General features: G+C 43.2%; 1 protein-coding gene across 1 annotated transcript in view; it reads left to right on the top strand.

Moving 5' to 3' along the window:
• Positions 1-13,128, top strand: part of LRRC40 (leucine rich repeat containing 40) — a 28,063-nt gene that overhangs the window by 10,127 nt on the left and 4,808 nt on the right. The window contains exons 8-12 of the mRNA XM_066597772.1: positions 3,461-3,551; positions 5,251-5,302; positions 7,301-7,403; positions 7,673-7,780; positions 12,367-12,477. Coding sequence (XP_066453869.1) covers positions 3,461-3,551; positions 5,251-5,302; positions 7,301-7,403; positions 7,673-7,780; positions 12,367-12,477 — 465 coding nt within the window. The remainder of the gene's footprint in view (positions 1-3,460; positions 3,552-5,250; positions 5,303-7,300; positions 7,404-7,672; positions 7,781-12,366; positions 12,478-13,128) is intronic.

Here is a 13,128-nt window from a genome sequence, read left to right as displayed (position 1 = left end):
AGAGCCTTCAAATCGCTCTGGACACTCTGTCCTGATTCTGGGGGATCGTCAACCACCCGAAGTCCTGCCTTTCACCATCACAACATCTGGACTTTCTGGGGGTCTCATTCGACACGTATGGCGATGTCCTACTTCCGTCGCAAAATCTGCGTCCTCTTCGGGGGGTGCATTTCCTGCAATCTGAGAGTGCTGGGCGATGATAGTTTCATCCTTCAAACACATTCTGTCTGGCTAGTTTCACTCCCTGCCCTCTCCAATGGGCGATTCTCTCCAGGTGGGACAAATCCGCGGACTCTCTTGACCAAGAAATCTGACTATGCTCTCTTCTGTGATGACTTATCTCCCTTGGTTCAGTGGGTGGCTGCATATGGGTCTGCAGTGAACAATTTAGCTCCTCCAGTTTATTAGTCTGGCTTGCTGTATTTTGTTGGAGTCTGCGGCGATTGTGCCTGCCCTATGGCAATTGTGCTGTCCTTATGGCGATTGTGCCTGCCTCACACCTTATCAGGTACTGCATTTTTGGCTCTTTTCCAGTGAAATACTCATCTCCCTTCAGATCCATCTTTGGGAGCTCCATTTTGACTACACTGGCAGGTATTCGTCACATATGCCAGACTACTCGGCTGTGGGAGTACATTGAAGAAATTCACAACACAGGGAACATGGACCGTTCAGGAGTCTCCTTCTGATAAATGTGTTAGAACTTCAGGCCATTCTCCTGTCGCTTCAACAATTTGCACACCCAACTAGCGGGTCTCCCAGTTCGGATACAGATGGACAGCGTGATGGCCGTCACATAAATATATCAAGGCGGAAAGTTCGGTAATGGCAGAAGCAGCAAAGATTGAATAGCCGACTTTCTGAGCAGAGAAACAGTTGATACAGGAGAATTGGAACTCCATCCTGAAGTGTTCTAACACTGTTGGAAATGGGGCCAGTCAGACGTCGATCTTATGGCGACCAGAATTGACCATAAGCTTTTAACCTTCGTGTGCAGGTCTCGGGAGCCCCGCTCGAGCAGTGGATGTCCTTGTAATTCCCTGAACTGACTTCCAGTTCCCGTACGTCTTGTCTCCCTTTCCACTCATCCCAGAAATTCTCAAGGAGATCAAGATGAAAGGCCTTCCGGTGATTCTTATCCCTCCAGACTGCCCCCAATGCTTGGGGTAAGCAGATCTCTTCGACACTCCATGACACCTTCCATTTCGAGAAGATCTCTTACAGGAACCCTTCTTCCACCCGAGTTTATTCACGCTTTGTTTAATGGAGCGGAGGTTGAAGCTTTGGCCCTGTGGCTTTGCAGGACCCATCATCCAGACTTCCTCTTTCTGGGTTTATCGTTGTGTCTGGACAACTTTCTTCCTCTGGTACGAATGACGCAACTTCCATCCTATTTTTTTTGCTATCTCGTCTTTATGTTCTTTCTTCGGGTGGGGCTGGACATGGGCTTGGGCCTTAGTTCTCTGGAGGGTTAGGTATTTGCATTGTCCATTTTTTTCCAACGCCCCCTAGCTTCTATGTTGGCCCTCCGTGCCTTTCTACAGGGGGTCACGCACGCCATCCCTCGTGGGACCTCACTGTGGTACTGGACGCTCTGCAGTCTCATTGCTTCAAGCCATTGTGCAGCGTCCCAGCTCCTCTTTTGTCCTGAAAGGTAACCTTTTTGGTAGCGATCCCTTTTATCCTCAGGGTTTCTGAGCTCGCAGACTTGTTAGTGAACAAATATTTGGCTATCTTACACCAGGACAAGGTGGTCCTGCGTCCCGTGTCGTCGTCCTTCTTACCTAAGGTGGTGTTGGCTTTCAACATCAATGAGAACATTGCCTTACCTTTTGTTCTGCCCATCTGCCACTCACCCAAGGGAATATGCTCTCCACAAATTGGACTTGGGGGCGAGCCTTGCGGATATACCTCTCCTGGGTTTTTTTTAATTTTTTTTTTTGGCGCTCTGAATCACTGAGACGTGGCCTTGTGGCTTCCAAGACCGTCCTATCTCGGTCAGGTCAGCAGTGGCAGGGAGCCTCCCTTGTGTACCCATAGGTGTCTATCAGCAAACAGACTGTATGCTGAGACTCTGGCAAACACAGGCTGATCTGATTCCATTGTACACGCTTTTTTTTCTTCTTTCTGCACTTTTAACCCTTTAAGGACATGGCCTATTTTGGGCTTAAGGACGCAACGATTATAAGCGCTTGTTTATTGCGTGGCGAACTGTAATTATTGGTGCCATTTTTGGGTACATAGACTATATTGTAAAACTTATAATTTTTTTTATGATAACGGAGAGAAAACGCATCAATTCTGCCATAGATTTGAGTTATTCATGCAGCATAAATGACACAATACATTTTTCTCCGCAGGTCGGTACGCTTACCATACCAGAATTCTTATATATATTTTTTTAGGTTTTTCCTTTTCTGCAATAAAACCCCTTTTTTGGGGGGGGGGGAATCTTTATTTTTTCTTCTAAATCGCTGCATTAAAAGCCCTATAACTTTTTTATTTTTCCATGGACAGAGCTCTGTGAGGGCTTATTTGTTGCGAGACGAGCTGTAGTTTTTGTTGGTACCATTTTGGGGTACATACGGCTTTTTTGATCACTTTTATTTACGCTTTTTGCCATGTAGGATAAAAAGCATGTGCGACTTCTTGTACGCGTCATTACGGACACAACGATACCAAATATGTGGGATTTAAATTTGTTGTTTATGCTAGTATGAGAAAAAGCACAAAAAGTGTGGTTTTTTTTTTTTTTTTTTTTTTTTTTTTTTTGTTTGTTTTTTTTACACCATTTGTGTCTCTCTGGGAGACTTGCACCACCGATGATCGCTATAAGGCATTGCAGGACGTCTCTCTTGCAATGCCTTATCGCTTATTACAGCGATCATAGGCTGTGGTAATACAGGACGCCTGTAGGTGGTGTCTTGTTACCATGGCAACCAGCCGGGCTCTCTGCGATTATATCGATAACTACATAGATCGCAGCAGAGAAGAGATTAACAGCGGGGGCGCATCTCTGTTGCACCGCCGCTGTTGAAGCGGGTGGCCGGCTATTAGTGACAGCCGGCTCCCGCTGCCGGATAGCGCGAGATCTCTTATGATCTCACGCTATCCCTAGGACGTAAGTTTACGCCCTGGAGCGGGAAGGGGTTAAACATGTAAATGAAACCCCATGTTTTTCATAGTGTTCTTTGCTAACATGTTCAATGGTGGTGTGTGTGTTTTTTTTCTGTTTAATAATATTTAAAACATGCATTTTTCTTTCCCGATCGTTTTCATGGGCTTCAGAGAAGCTTACGAAGGGAGATGTCAGGAAAAACTGCAATAACAATTCTATGTTTTGAAAAAAAATCCCGCAAACACCAAAACCTAAAATGATTTGTCGGCCGTGCATTTATATTTCGCCAATATGCTGCATGTTAAATCCGTTTCAGATGTGACCTCCGCTCTTTCCTTACAGCCTACCTAATTCTCTTCCAAATCTTCCAAATTTGAAGTCCCTTCAGCTGGAAGGCAATCCTTTGAGAAGCATCAGGAGGGATGTTCTCAGTGTAAGTAAAACTGGAGATTGTTTCTAGGTTTTGGATGCTTCCTCACTGGAGTTTTGTCCGTCTTCTATAGAAGGATTGTAATACTGGTTAGATATTATGGTTGGGTGATCTGTAATGTAGGTTGAGGCACGCTGCCATTATCTAATGTGGGTGATAGCAATGGATTGGATTTAGTTGGATTTTCCATCCAGTTTAAAAGACTGACGAGATGAAAACTGTGAGACGGAGACCAAAGAGGCCTTAGGCTGGATTCACACGAATGTATATCTGCTCGGTTTTCACGCCGAGCTGATATACGGTGTCCTCATCTGCAGGGGGAGGAGGATGGAAGAGCCAGGAGCAGAAACTGAGCTCAGAGCACTGCTCCCGGCTCTTCCAGCCTCCCCCCCTTGCAGAGAGAGACGACGTATATCGGCTGGGCGTGAAAACCCAGCCGATATACGTTCGTCTGAATCCAGCCTTAGTCTCACATATTCTGCACTGTAGTAACATCCAGGCTCCATCCTGGTTTCTGTCCTCTTGTGACAGGACACAAATGGCACTGATTTCACGAAACATAATGTGTGTAAGATTGCCCACCGAATGTCGGATATCACTGTTAATTTAGAACCCAAAATTATTTTTGAAACCTGCCTTTATTGATGTGGTTATGTTCTAGCTTCAGAGAAAATAGTGATTTTTTTTTTTTTTTTTTTAATTTTATTTTAATTTTCTTTTCTTTTTTTCTTATACTGTATGTAAATTAGGCCGCAACTTCACAGGTATTTGCTCCGGCACTGAACTCTTGCGCATGTGCAGCTCCAGTCCTGGTCTTTCCACCGTTCTTCCTGCCCTCCAGATATACTAGTTGTATATGTGGCTCACAGGCAGAACGTTATGGAAGCCGAGGCCTGCAGGACTGAGGTTGCTGTGCGGTAAAGTAGCTGTCAATCAAGCAAAAGGGGTAGCCAGGGGCAAGGGTTATGGAGGACGACTTGAGCACCTACTACCATCATGATCACCGAATTGGTACTTTTAGCCTCATTTTCATATTGGAGTTATTGATTTTGTTTTCTTTTCCTGTTGAACCTCACTCCATATCATTAAAGGCATGTTTCAGAATGTTTTCTCGCCCCTATTTGCATTGCAGTTGGCTTTAACAGACTCCCTTCCATACCATTATTTCAGACCCCAGACACCATGAAATTCTCTCTGGCAGCCCTGATACTGAGCTTAGTTCGCTGGCTTGGTGTGGAGGTCACTGCAGTGCAGAGGATGAGCTGAAGCTATAGATCTCCAAGACCAATGGAAAAAATAGCAAAGCTAAAATATAGCTGAAATGAACAGGTTTAGATGGTCTGATCTACGTTCCTTCGCACGATGTATGTCACTGAATGGCGCTGCCACATTGCAAACAAGTATAAAACTTATCTGGAACCCTGCTGTAGAAGGCTGCCTATTCCTATCGGCCGTATCTTGTAGCCCCAAAGTGCAGCAGAATGTTATTTAACCTGTGAAAAAAATCTAATGTACACAGAAGAAAATCTATATCTTCTATAGCTAATTATATTACCAACGCCTGTACAGATTGCCATAATGTGAAGCAGAGCTGTAAATCCTGTTTATTTCTAATGCAGTATGTAGAACTGAAATGTTTGGTTTTTATTTATATCATTTTTCTTATAACTGATTATTTATTTTGTATTATTTCCAAATTTAGAAAGGCACCCAGGAGCTGCTGAATTATTTAAGAGGCAGAATTCAAGTTCCAGGTAATTACATTTTCTAGTGGGAAGGTAAGATATTTGTTCCTGTTACTGAGTTTCATGACCTTACAATAATCCAGTCAATGTGCATGGCCGGACACAATAATAAGGAAGTGTCGTCAGGAATTGTATAAAGGCGTCTTAGACATTCACTATTTTTTGTGTGTATTTCAAGTGGATTTTGCTGAAGACTTTGCATCATATGTTTTTCAAACCTTCATTTTAATTCCTAGTACTACTCATTGCGGCAGATTTGCTACTGATAATTGAGTTTTCTGACGTGATTTGCACACAAAAAAAGCTAACCTTTTTTTTGACACATTTAGGCTGGATTCACACAAACGTATATCGGCTCGGTTTTCACGCCGAGCCGATATACGTCGTCTTTCTGCGGGAGGGGGGGAGCCTGGAAGAGCCAGGAGCAGTGCTCTGAGCTCCCGCCCCCTCTCTGCCTCCTCTCTGCCCCTCTGCACTATTTGCAATGAGGAGAGGCGGTGTGGATGTGGGGCTAATTCTTGGAACTTAGCCCTGCCTCCTTTCATTGCAAATAGTGCAGAGGGGCGGAGAGGAGGCAGAGAGGGGGCGCTCAACATGTGGCAGTAATTATGTGATATTATGTAATAATAATCTGGTCTTTTGCAAATACAGTGTTACTCATTTTATTTTTTTCAAATTTTTTGATGAGACAATTGAGAAAAAGGGGGGAGTGCTTAAACGTATACTACTTTTTTATTTTTTGTAATATTTAATACTTCCTTTTTTGCTCATTTAAAATTTTTTTTTTTCTAATCCACATAGGGGTTTTGAACTTGCAATCATTGGATTACTTATGCAGTATAATGTAATACTACAGTATTGCATTATACTATGTTATGACAAGCAATCATTCATGACAGCCTTGGGACCTTTATAAGGCTGCCATGAGAACTGAACGACCTTCCCCAATCACACTGCGTCGGGCCGTTTGAAGCCACTGAATGTCGATAGCTGAGCCTCGTGTGGTGCAGAGTGTAAGCTCTCGCCTACGACCTGGAGGTTGCAAGTTCGATTCCCGCATGATCAGGTAGCCGGCTCAAGGTTGACTCAGCCTTCCATCCTTCCGAGGTCGGTAAAATGAGAACCCAGCTTGGTGGGGGGTAATAAGTAATAATTACCTGAAAGCGCTGCGGAATAAGTTGGCGCTATACAAATACCATGATTTGATTTTTTGATTTGATTGTGGCATTTTAATGCGATTTGTTAGAAGTGACAGCGGCTTTTAAGTGTTTAACAGCTGCAATTAGCGTGAACACGGGTTGTGTCCGTTGCTGGTGGATGTCAGCTGTCAAAGATGGCTGACACCTGCAGTATATGTAGTGATCTCTGCTGCCGAGCCCAGTCTATACACAGACCCCCAGTGTGCTCCGTACACATACGGCACATGTCTAGAAAGGGTTAAAGACAGTTTAGTCTAAATTTGCACTAACTATTAGACAGTGTTAATTTGCACCATTGTATTGGCTAATTTTAGTAACTGTGAATGATATGTTGGCTAAACTTCTTATCCCCTCACATCTTCCTGCACCTCTCCCTGGGGGCCATACATGTTTTATTTTTTAATTAACGTTTTCTACACTGGACTAAACGCGAGTTTTTTTTCTGAATTCCACTGTGCTGCTGATCAGCTTCTGTGACACTCCACTGATTTGGTGGAGCCACTTTTGTGTATCTCCTTTGAACATGACAGTAACACCCACTGGTTTATGGGGGTTTTACTATAACTTAGCTTGCTTATAGAATGTTACTTTAGACTAAAGCTACACTGCCGCTTTTGACTGCGCGACCAAAGTTCGTTGTGTAGCCCAGCTATAGCAAGTGTTCTGTACCTGCAGGTCACACAAAATCCACCGAGATTGTGGCTGTGATGTGGCCGAAGTTACCATGTCGGCCTAAAACACTCTTATATGACTACAAAAAAAGAAATAATGAATATTTCTACTAATAACTGACTTGTTTGTGTTGCAGATCCAAAGCCTGGGGAAGGAGAGGCAGTAACAGCCATGACAATGCCAAGTGATGCTCCTGTCAATACTCACGCCATTGCCACATTGAAGACCTTAGAATACAGGTACTCCGTTGTCTCCGTCATTCCCGTAGTCTTTAAATGGAGTGGCAATGCGCATGCCTGACTATTGTTCTATTCAAACTGCTCACTGCAGTCAGTGAGGAAGAACTGGTGTCTCCAGACTTCTGCTCTAGTGATCTATGGGGCTCCAGTGATCAGACATTTATCACCTATCTTGTGGAGAGGTGACAAATGGGTTGGTAAACCCCTATTTAAGTATACCAATCAGAACCACCTACATGCAAAATAAATTCTTGTTGTTTTCCTTTTAGTGATAAGCAAGCTTCGGTCATTTCTGATGCCGTCTTCAGTGCAATTGGGAGTTCGCACGTCACAAGTGTCAATTTCAGCAAAAATCAGCTGATTGAGGTTCCTTCAAGGTAAAATATAATGTGTGCTGTGTTTCTCACCACGTCCTATACAGGACCTTCTTAGGCGGTATTGGTGGCCACAGAGTTATCGTCAAACTCTCTTTTTGCTGTTATACAACGGTGCCATCTGCTGGATAAAGCCAGTGTGTGTACGCGCCAGAGGCTCCGACAGCGGAGTGGCTGGCAATAGATGGTAAGAATACCCTGTCAGATGTCTTCTGACATTGGAGCTGTACAAGCTTCAATCAGAATGTAAGAAGTCGTCAGACAGTGGATTGGAAAGGGTTAAAGCTTTTTAACTCCACCCCATGTTTGACTGGAGAGAACTTTTTTTTTTTTTTTTTTTAATCAATTTAGGAAAACCTCCTAGATTTTAAGTTTTCTAGTAAATCTTTGCAGTGAAGATGTGTCTAGCATTCAATTCGTGTTTATAAGTTAGGAGCACCAAGTTGCAAAAAAGGAAACAATGCTTCCACCACGGTATTTGGTTACCATCATTCACTAATCTTCATTTTCAAGGTGTGTGTGTGTGTGTGTGTGTGTGTGTGTGTGTGTGTGTGTGTGTGTGTGTGTGTGTGTGTGTGTGTGTGTGTGTGTGTGTGTGTGTGTGTAGATACATTATTATTTTTGTATCTGTTTTTACACCTGGTTACATTCTATACATTTAAGGGCTCGTTCACAATTCCGATTCAATGCATTTCTATGTGGAGGAAAACTGAAATGTTTTCTTTCCGTTTTGCTGCTCCAATGACAAAGCAGCTAGACTGAAAGCAAAAATGCGAGAAATGGCCCTAATGGAGCCTCATCTCAATAGTGGTGAAATGATGCAAACCCAGCTGAACCCATTCTAGTCAGTGGGTTCCTGCAAGTGCCGTTGATAATCCATCATGAGTGATTCAGCACTTTTTTTCTTTCTCTTTTTCTTTTATTTTCCTATATGGAAACATGAAAATAGGAATAATAGTGCAGCTGTGAATCCAGACTTATTGAAAATAAGCAGCGGAGGAAGTAAATGCACAAACAATGAAAATCCAGTATCAGGAAAAAAGAAAACAGACAGGAGCCAATGTGAAAGGGAGCAGAGTGAATAAAGGGGATGGAGAGAATAGCAGTAAAATACTGGCTAGATTTACTTTTAAATTGCACCAGAAAACTCTTATGTGGTTTACACGACATTTAGGCTGGGTGCACACGGGGCTGATTTCCAGCAGTGTGACCGCAATGGGCATTCTGCTGCAGATCAGCCAGGGAAAGCCTGCTTGCATTTGGTGCAGGTTTCATCGCAAATTCCTATGTGGCATTCACCCCCTCGTTGAGATGGGGGTGAATTTTGCAGCGTAGACGGCGATACAATTAACATGCAGGATTGAATTCCCACCGCAAGTCAATTTCTGCACGGGTTTTGTGCGGGTTATTTCCGCAGCTTGTGGACTGCATTTCTGTGCGGAGGCTCCGCATGGAAATTCTGCGGTAATTCTGCCCCATGTGGACCCCACATTACAATGTGTTTTATACGCTTTTGAAAACCTTTTTTATTTTTTTTTTATTTTTTTCGTATAGCAAAAAGCATGGTTTTGTGGAAAGGGGCGTGGCTTAACGGTGACATTGTATTGCAAAAGTTGTACCACATTTGAACCAAACTTTTGTTGAAAAATCTTGGGCTAACTCAGCCAACTACTAAGTGAAATAAAGTTAGACTTGAGGTTTTTTTAAAAATGCCTAGATTAATCATCCAGCAGGGTCACTGTGATAAATCTGATACATTTCAAGACTAATTTTCCACTGCCTAATTAGACAGCATTAGTAAATCTGCCCCATTGATTGTTTTTTAACTGTGGTTTTGTTTTTTGCTACAAATATTTTGAAAATGTAAAAACTATAAACTTTCTTGTCCGTTCCACAAAAAAAACCTGCAAAAAACATAATTGCTCTTTAATGTTAAATCTTCATATCCTCTATAATATTTTACCTGTTACTACCTCGTCAAGCAGCTTGGGCTCATATGATAACCAGCAAAAGTGCAGTTTACTTTTTTTACCTAAACTGACGTGTTTGTGCTGGAAACCCCACGGACACAGCATTTGAACAACCTTGTGCTGTCCAGTGTGTGAGACACTACACATTTGCATGTCCTACTCTTGTACTATAATCAGGCCAGAAAAGGAAATGCAGCGATTTGTCAAACTCTGACTGTAGGTGTGCGTGAAAAATTGCAAGTCTGAATGAACCACTCAAGTGTTTAGCCATATTCTGTCTGACAGAACCTGGACGGTAAAAGAACCCAGTGTCCCTACGGTGCTGATCACTAGGGTAGTTTCCCTTTCTCCTGTCTTGCTCGCCACTGCCTGTTGTCAAGTGTATTAATGGAGATCACACAACAGCAGAACAGGAATTGAAGGAGGGAGGTGATTCATTTTGCTCATTAAGGCCTATGAGAGCAGAGGGACGAGGAAGAGAATAAGACACTCACATACAGACGTCCAAATGGAGCTAATAATGAGTTATTTGCAGCTGTTTATTTACATCTCCACTGCTTAGTCCTGCTATAAACTGCCCTACGTGATAATGTTATCCATATGTGTTACAGACAGCTGAATCTGCAGTTCTCTGTGCACAGTGTCTAGTAGGCATCATAGCAGCCAGGCTACATCACCAGTTCTTAGAGAACTGAGAATTAGATGTGTACCCTGCATGGCCGGAAATAGTGTTGTTCTTCATGTACACACAACGCAGCTTGTTCTGAAAAGTTACCTACTCTTTAAATGGATGAATTCCAGGAATTCTTAGAGGCTTTTATATGCAGCTTCTTCTAGATGAATGGTGTTCATAAACGCTCGGCAGTATTGCGGGAAATTGATAAAATATGGAGAATGGAATCCTAACGATATTCCACAATCTTTACGAGCGCCGGGGGAAGCAGCGTGTAATTTCACAGCACTTTCAGAGTCAAGAGCCTGTCTTGTCAAGAGTCCTTGACATGAATTTTAAAACCTTCCCACTTAGTGTAAAGAGATTCCTGTGTTTTCTCCCGGGTGCCTTTATCCTGCGGAAAAGGTTTATAGACTGTAGTTGTAAGTGGTTTATGTCTTCACCGGCGTATTGAAGATTTCTACATTTACAAAATTCTATGGTTTTTATTTTAAACATTGCATGTAAATATTTTAGAGTTGTTTTTCTTCCAGACTGTGCCTTACATTGAAACGAATGGAAACCCTAAGAGGAGAAGTTTACATTTTGTATTAATAGGGTGCATGTAGGCAATCCAAACGGGCATGACTGTTAGAGGTGCGTGCTCAAAGTTAAAGAGGCATAAAGTACTGTTGCTAGGATATACTATCCTTCTATGTTTAGTGCGGTCTGATCTCTGGGACCCCCATCAGTCCTGAGAATGAATAGGTCCCATTGCTGATGTAGTGCTGCAGCACCTTCTAAGTTTGTTCTGCACAGCTGCGCTCCTGCCCTGCTGCAGTTTAATGCACATTGGGGGCCTGGGGAAAAACAGTGGTGGGAACCCAGTGCTACAGTTTAATCTCAGGATCAGTGGAGATCCGAGAGGTCAGACCCCCAACGATATTAGAGTGATGGCATATTCTAGAAATATGACATCCCTTTATAAGATCGGGATATGCCTTTAACTACAGTTGCAGCTTCCAGCCTATTATAGGGTGAAGAGGATTTCTAAAGCAAACTGCTACAGTAACAAAAAAAAGATTTATGATCATAGTTGACAATGCTTTAAAGCAGGGTTCCCCAACTCCAGCCCTCAGGGCCCGCCAACAGGTCATGTTTTCAGGATCTCCTCAGTGTTGCACAGGTGATGTCATTATTGTCAGCGCCTCAGACATTGCCACAGGTGTTCTTACTATAGGATATCCTGAAAACATGACCTGTTGGTGGTCCCTGAGGACTGGGGTTGGGGACCCCTGCTTTAAAGTAACCCCCTGGTTTTGGGACAAAATTTTGTCCTGGGACCAAAGAAGGAGAGGAGTTTACCTCCTGCAGTTGTTGTTTGCCCTCTCTGATTCACCAGTTTCAGGTCCCGTGTTCAGCCGTCCAAGATGGCCGACACCATCTTCAGACTACCTAATCCCCACAGTGCATTATTCGTAACCTCCCCTTGCACTGTAACTGCTGTCTGATTAGCTAGAGATGCTCATGTGATCAGCACTGGCCAATCAGCAAGCAGTGCGCAATAGACATTAGCTAGTTAGAAAATTGTTGCAGAAATCCTAGACCGCCAAAAACAGCGCCCAGAACCGATAGATCAGAAAGGCGGTAGAGAAGAACTGCTGCAGGTAAGATACCTCCCTCCTCCTGTACTGCGACAGAATTGTGTCCCAAAACTAGAGGGTCACTTTAAATGGGAAAATCTAGTTTAAAATGATCTTTTTGTTCATAAATGCATGTGAAAAAGATCTCATCGATCTCTGAACAATAGAGATTCCCAGAATGAAAGCTCTCTATTACAAAGCATAAGGCCCTGCTAATTCCCACAGCAGGTCTTGGTGAAGGGAATCCAGACCGCAACACCACCGCTATTCAGAACTGAAGAGAAAGTGTTAACAGCACGCATCTAATGTTGGTTTTGCTTTTAGAATTGTAGAACTGAAGGATTCGGTGTGCGACGTGAACCTTGGCTTCAATAAAATTCCAACAATTTCACTAAATCTGTGCCTGCTGACGAAACTAACACACCTAGACATGAGGTAAGTACGGTGCTAGGCCTACAGTATATTCCATAGGTCCCCACCTTGTACAACCAGAACTATTGCAGCCTTTCTTGTCCACAGGGTGTACATGGGGCTGAGCTGTAATACCAGACAGCCTATGGCTGCATTCTTGGGGAGAATCTCATAAAACCCTTTTAAACTGCAAGTCCCTCTTTGTAGCCTGGCCAGAAATGCATGTGAGACACTTCCAATAGCTTAGCTGAACTCCCATACAGTGCAAGGCGTGCAAAGATGACTTTTTCTACAGGCTGGACCATAGAAAAGTAGCCCGGCACCACACTCTTATGAAAGCCCCGTCTAAAGAAGATCTATCTTTGTTGCACACAGCAACCAATCACAGCGCAGCTTTCATTTTACCTCAGCAGCATAAGAAATGAAAGCTGTGCTGTGATTGGGACACTTTTCCATGGCCCATCCTCTAGAATGAAAATCCCCAGCGTAGACTCCTCAAGCATTTCGTAAGAAAGGAATTCTTCTAGATATCAGCTCTGGAGTCTGCAGAATTGTGATTGCAGCTCTGGGTTACAAGTTTGCAGTGAATAAACTTAGAATAGTTGGCACGGCTAAATTTGGTCTTTCAATTCTATGGATAGTGAGACAAAAGTCGATATCTTGAGTCTTGACATT

This window comes from Eleutherodactylus coqui, chromosome 3 (assembly GCF_035609145.1).
Source record: "Eleutherodactylus coqui strain aEleCoq1 chromosome 3, aEleCoq1.hap1, whole genome shotgun sequence".
NCBI lineage: Eukaryota > Metazoa > Chordata > Amphibia > Anura > Eleutherodactylidae > Eleutherodactylus > Eleutherodactylus coqui.
Note: the sequence above shows the minus strand (reverse complement) of the source record. Positions and strands in the feature narration are given on the sequence as shown.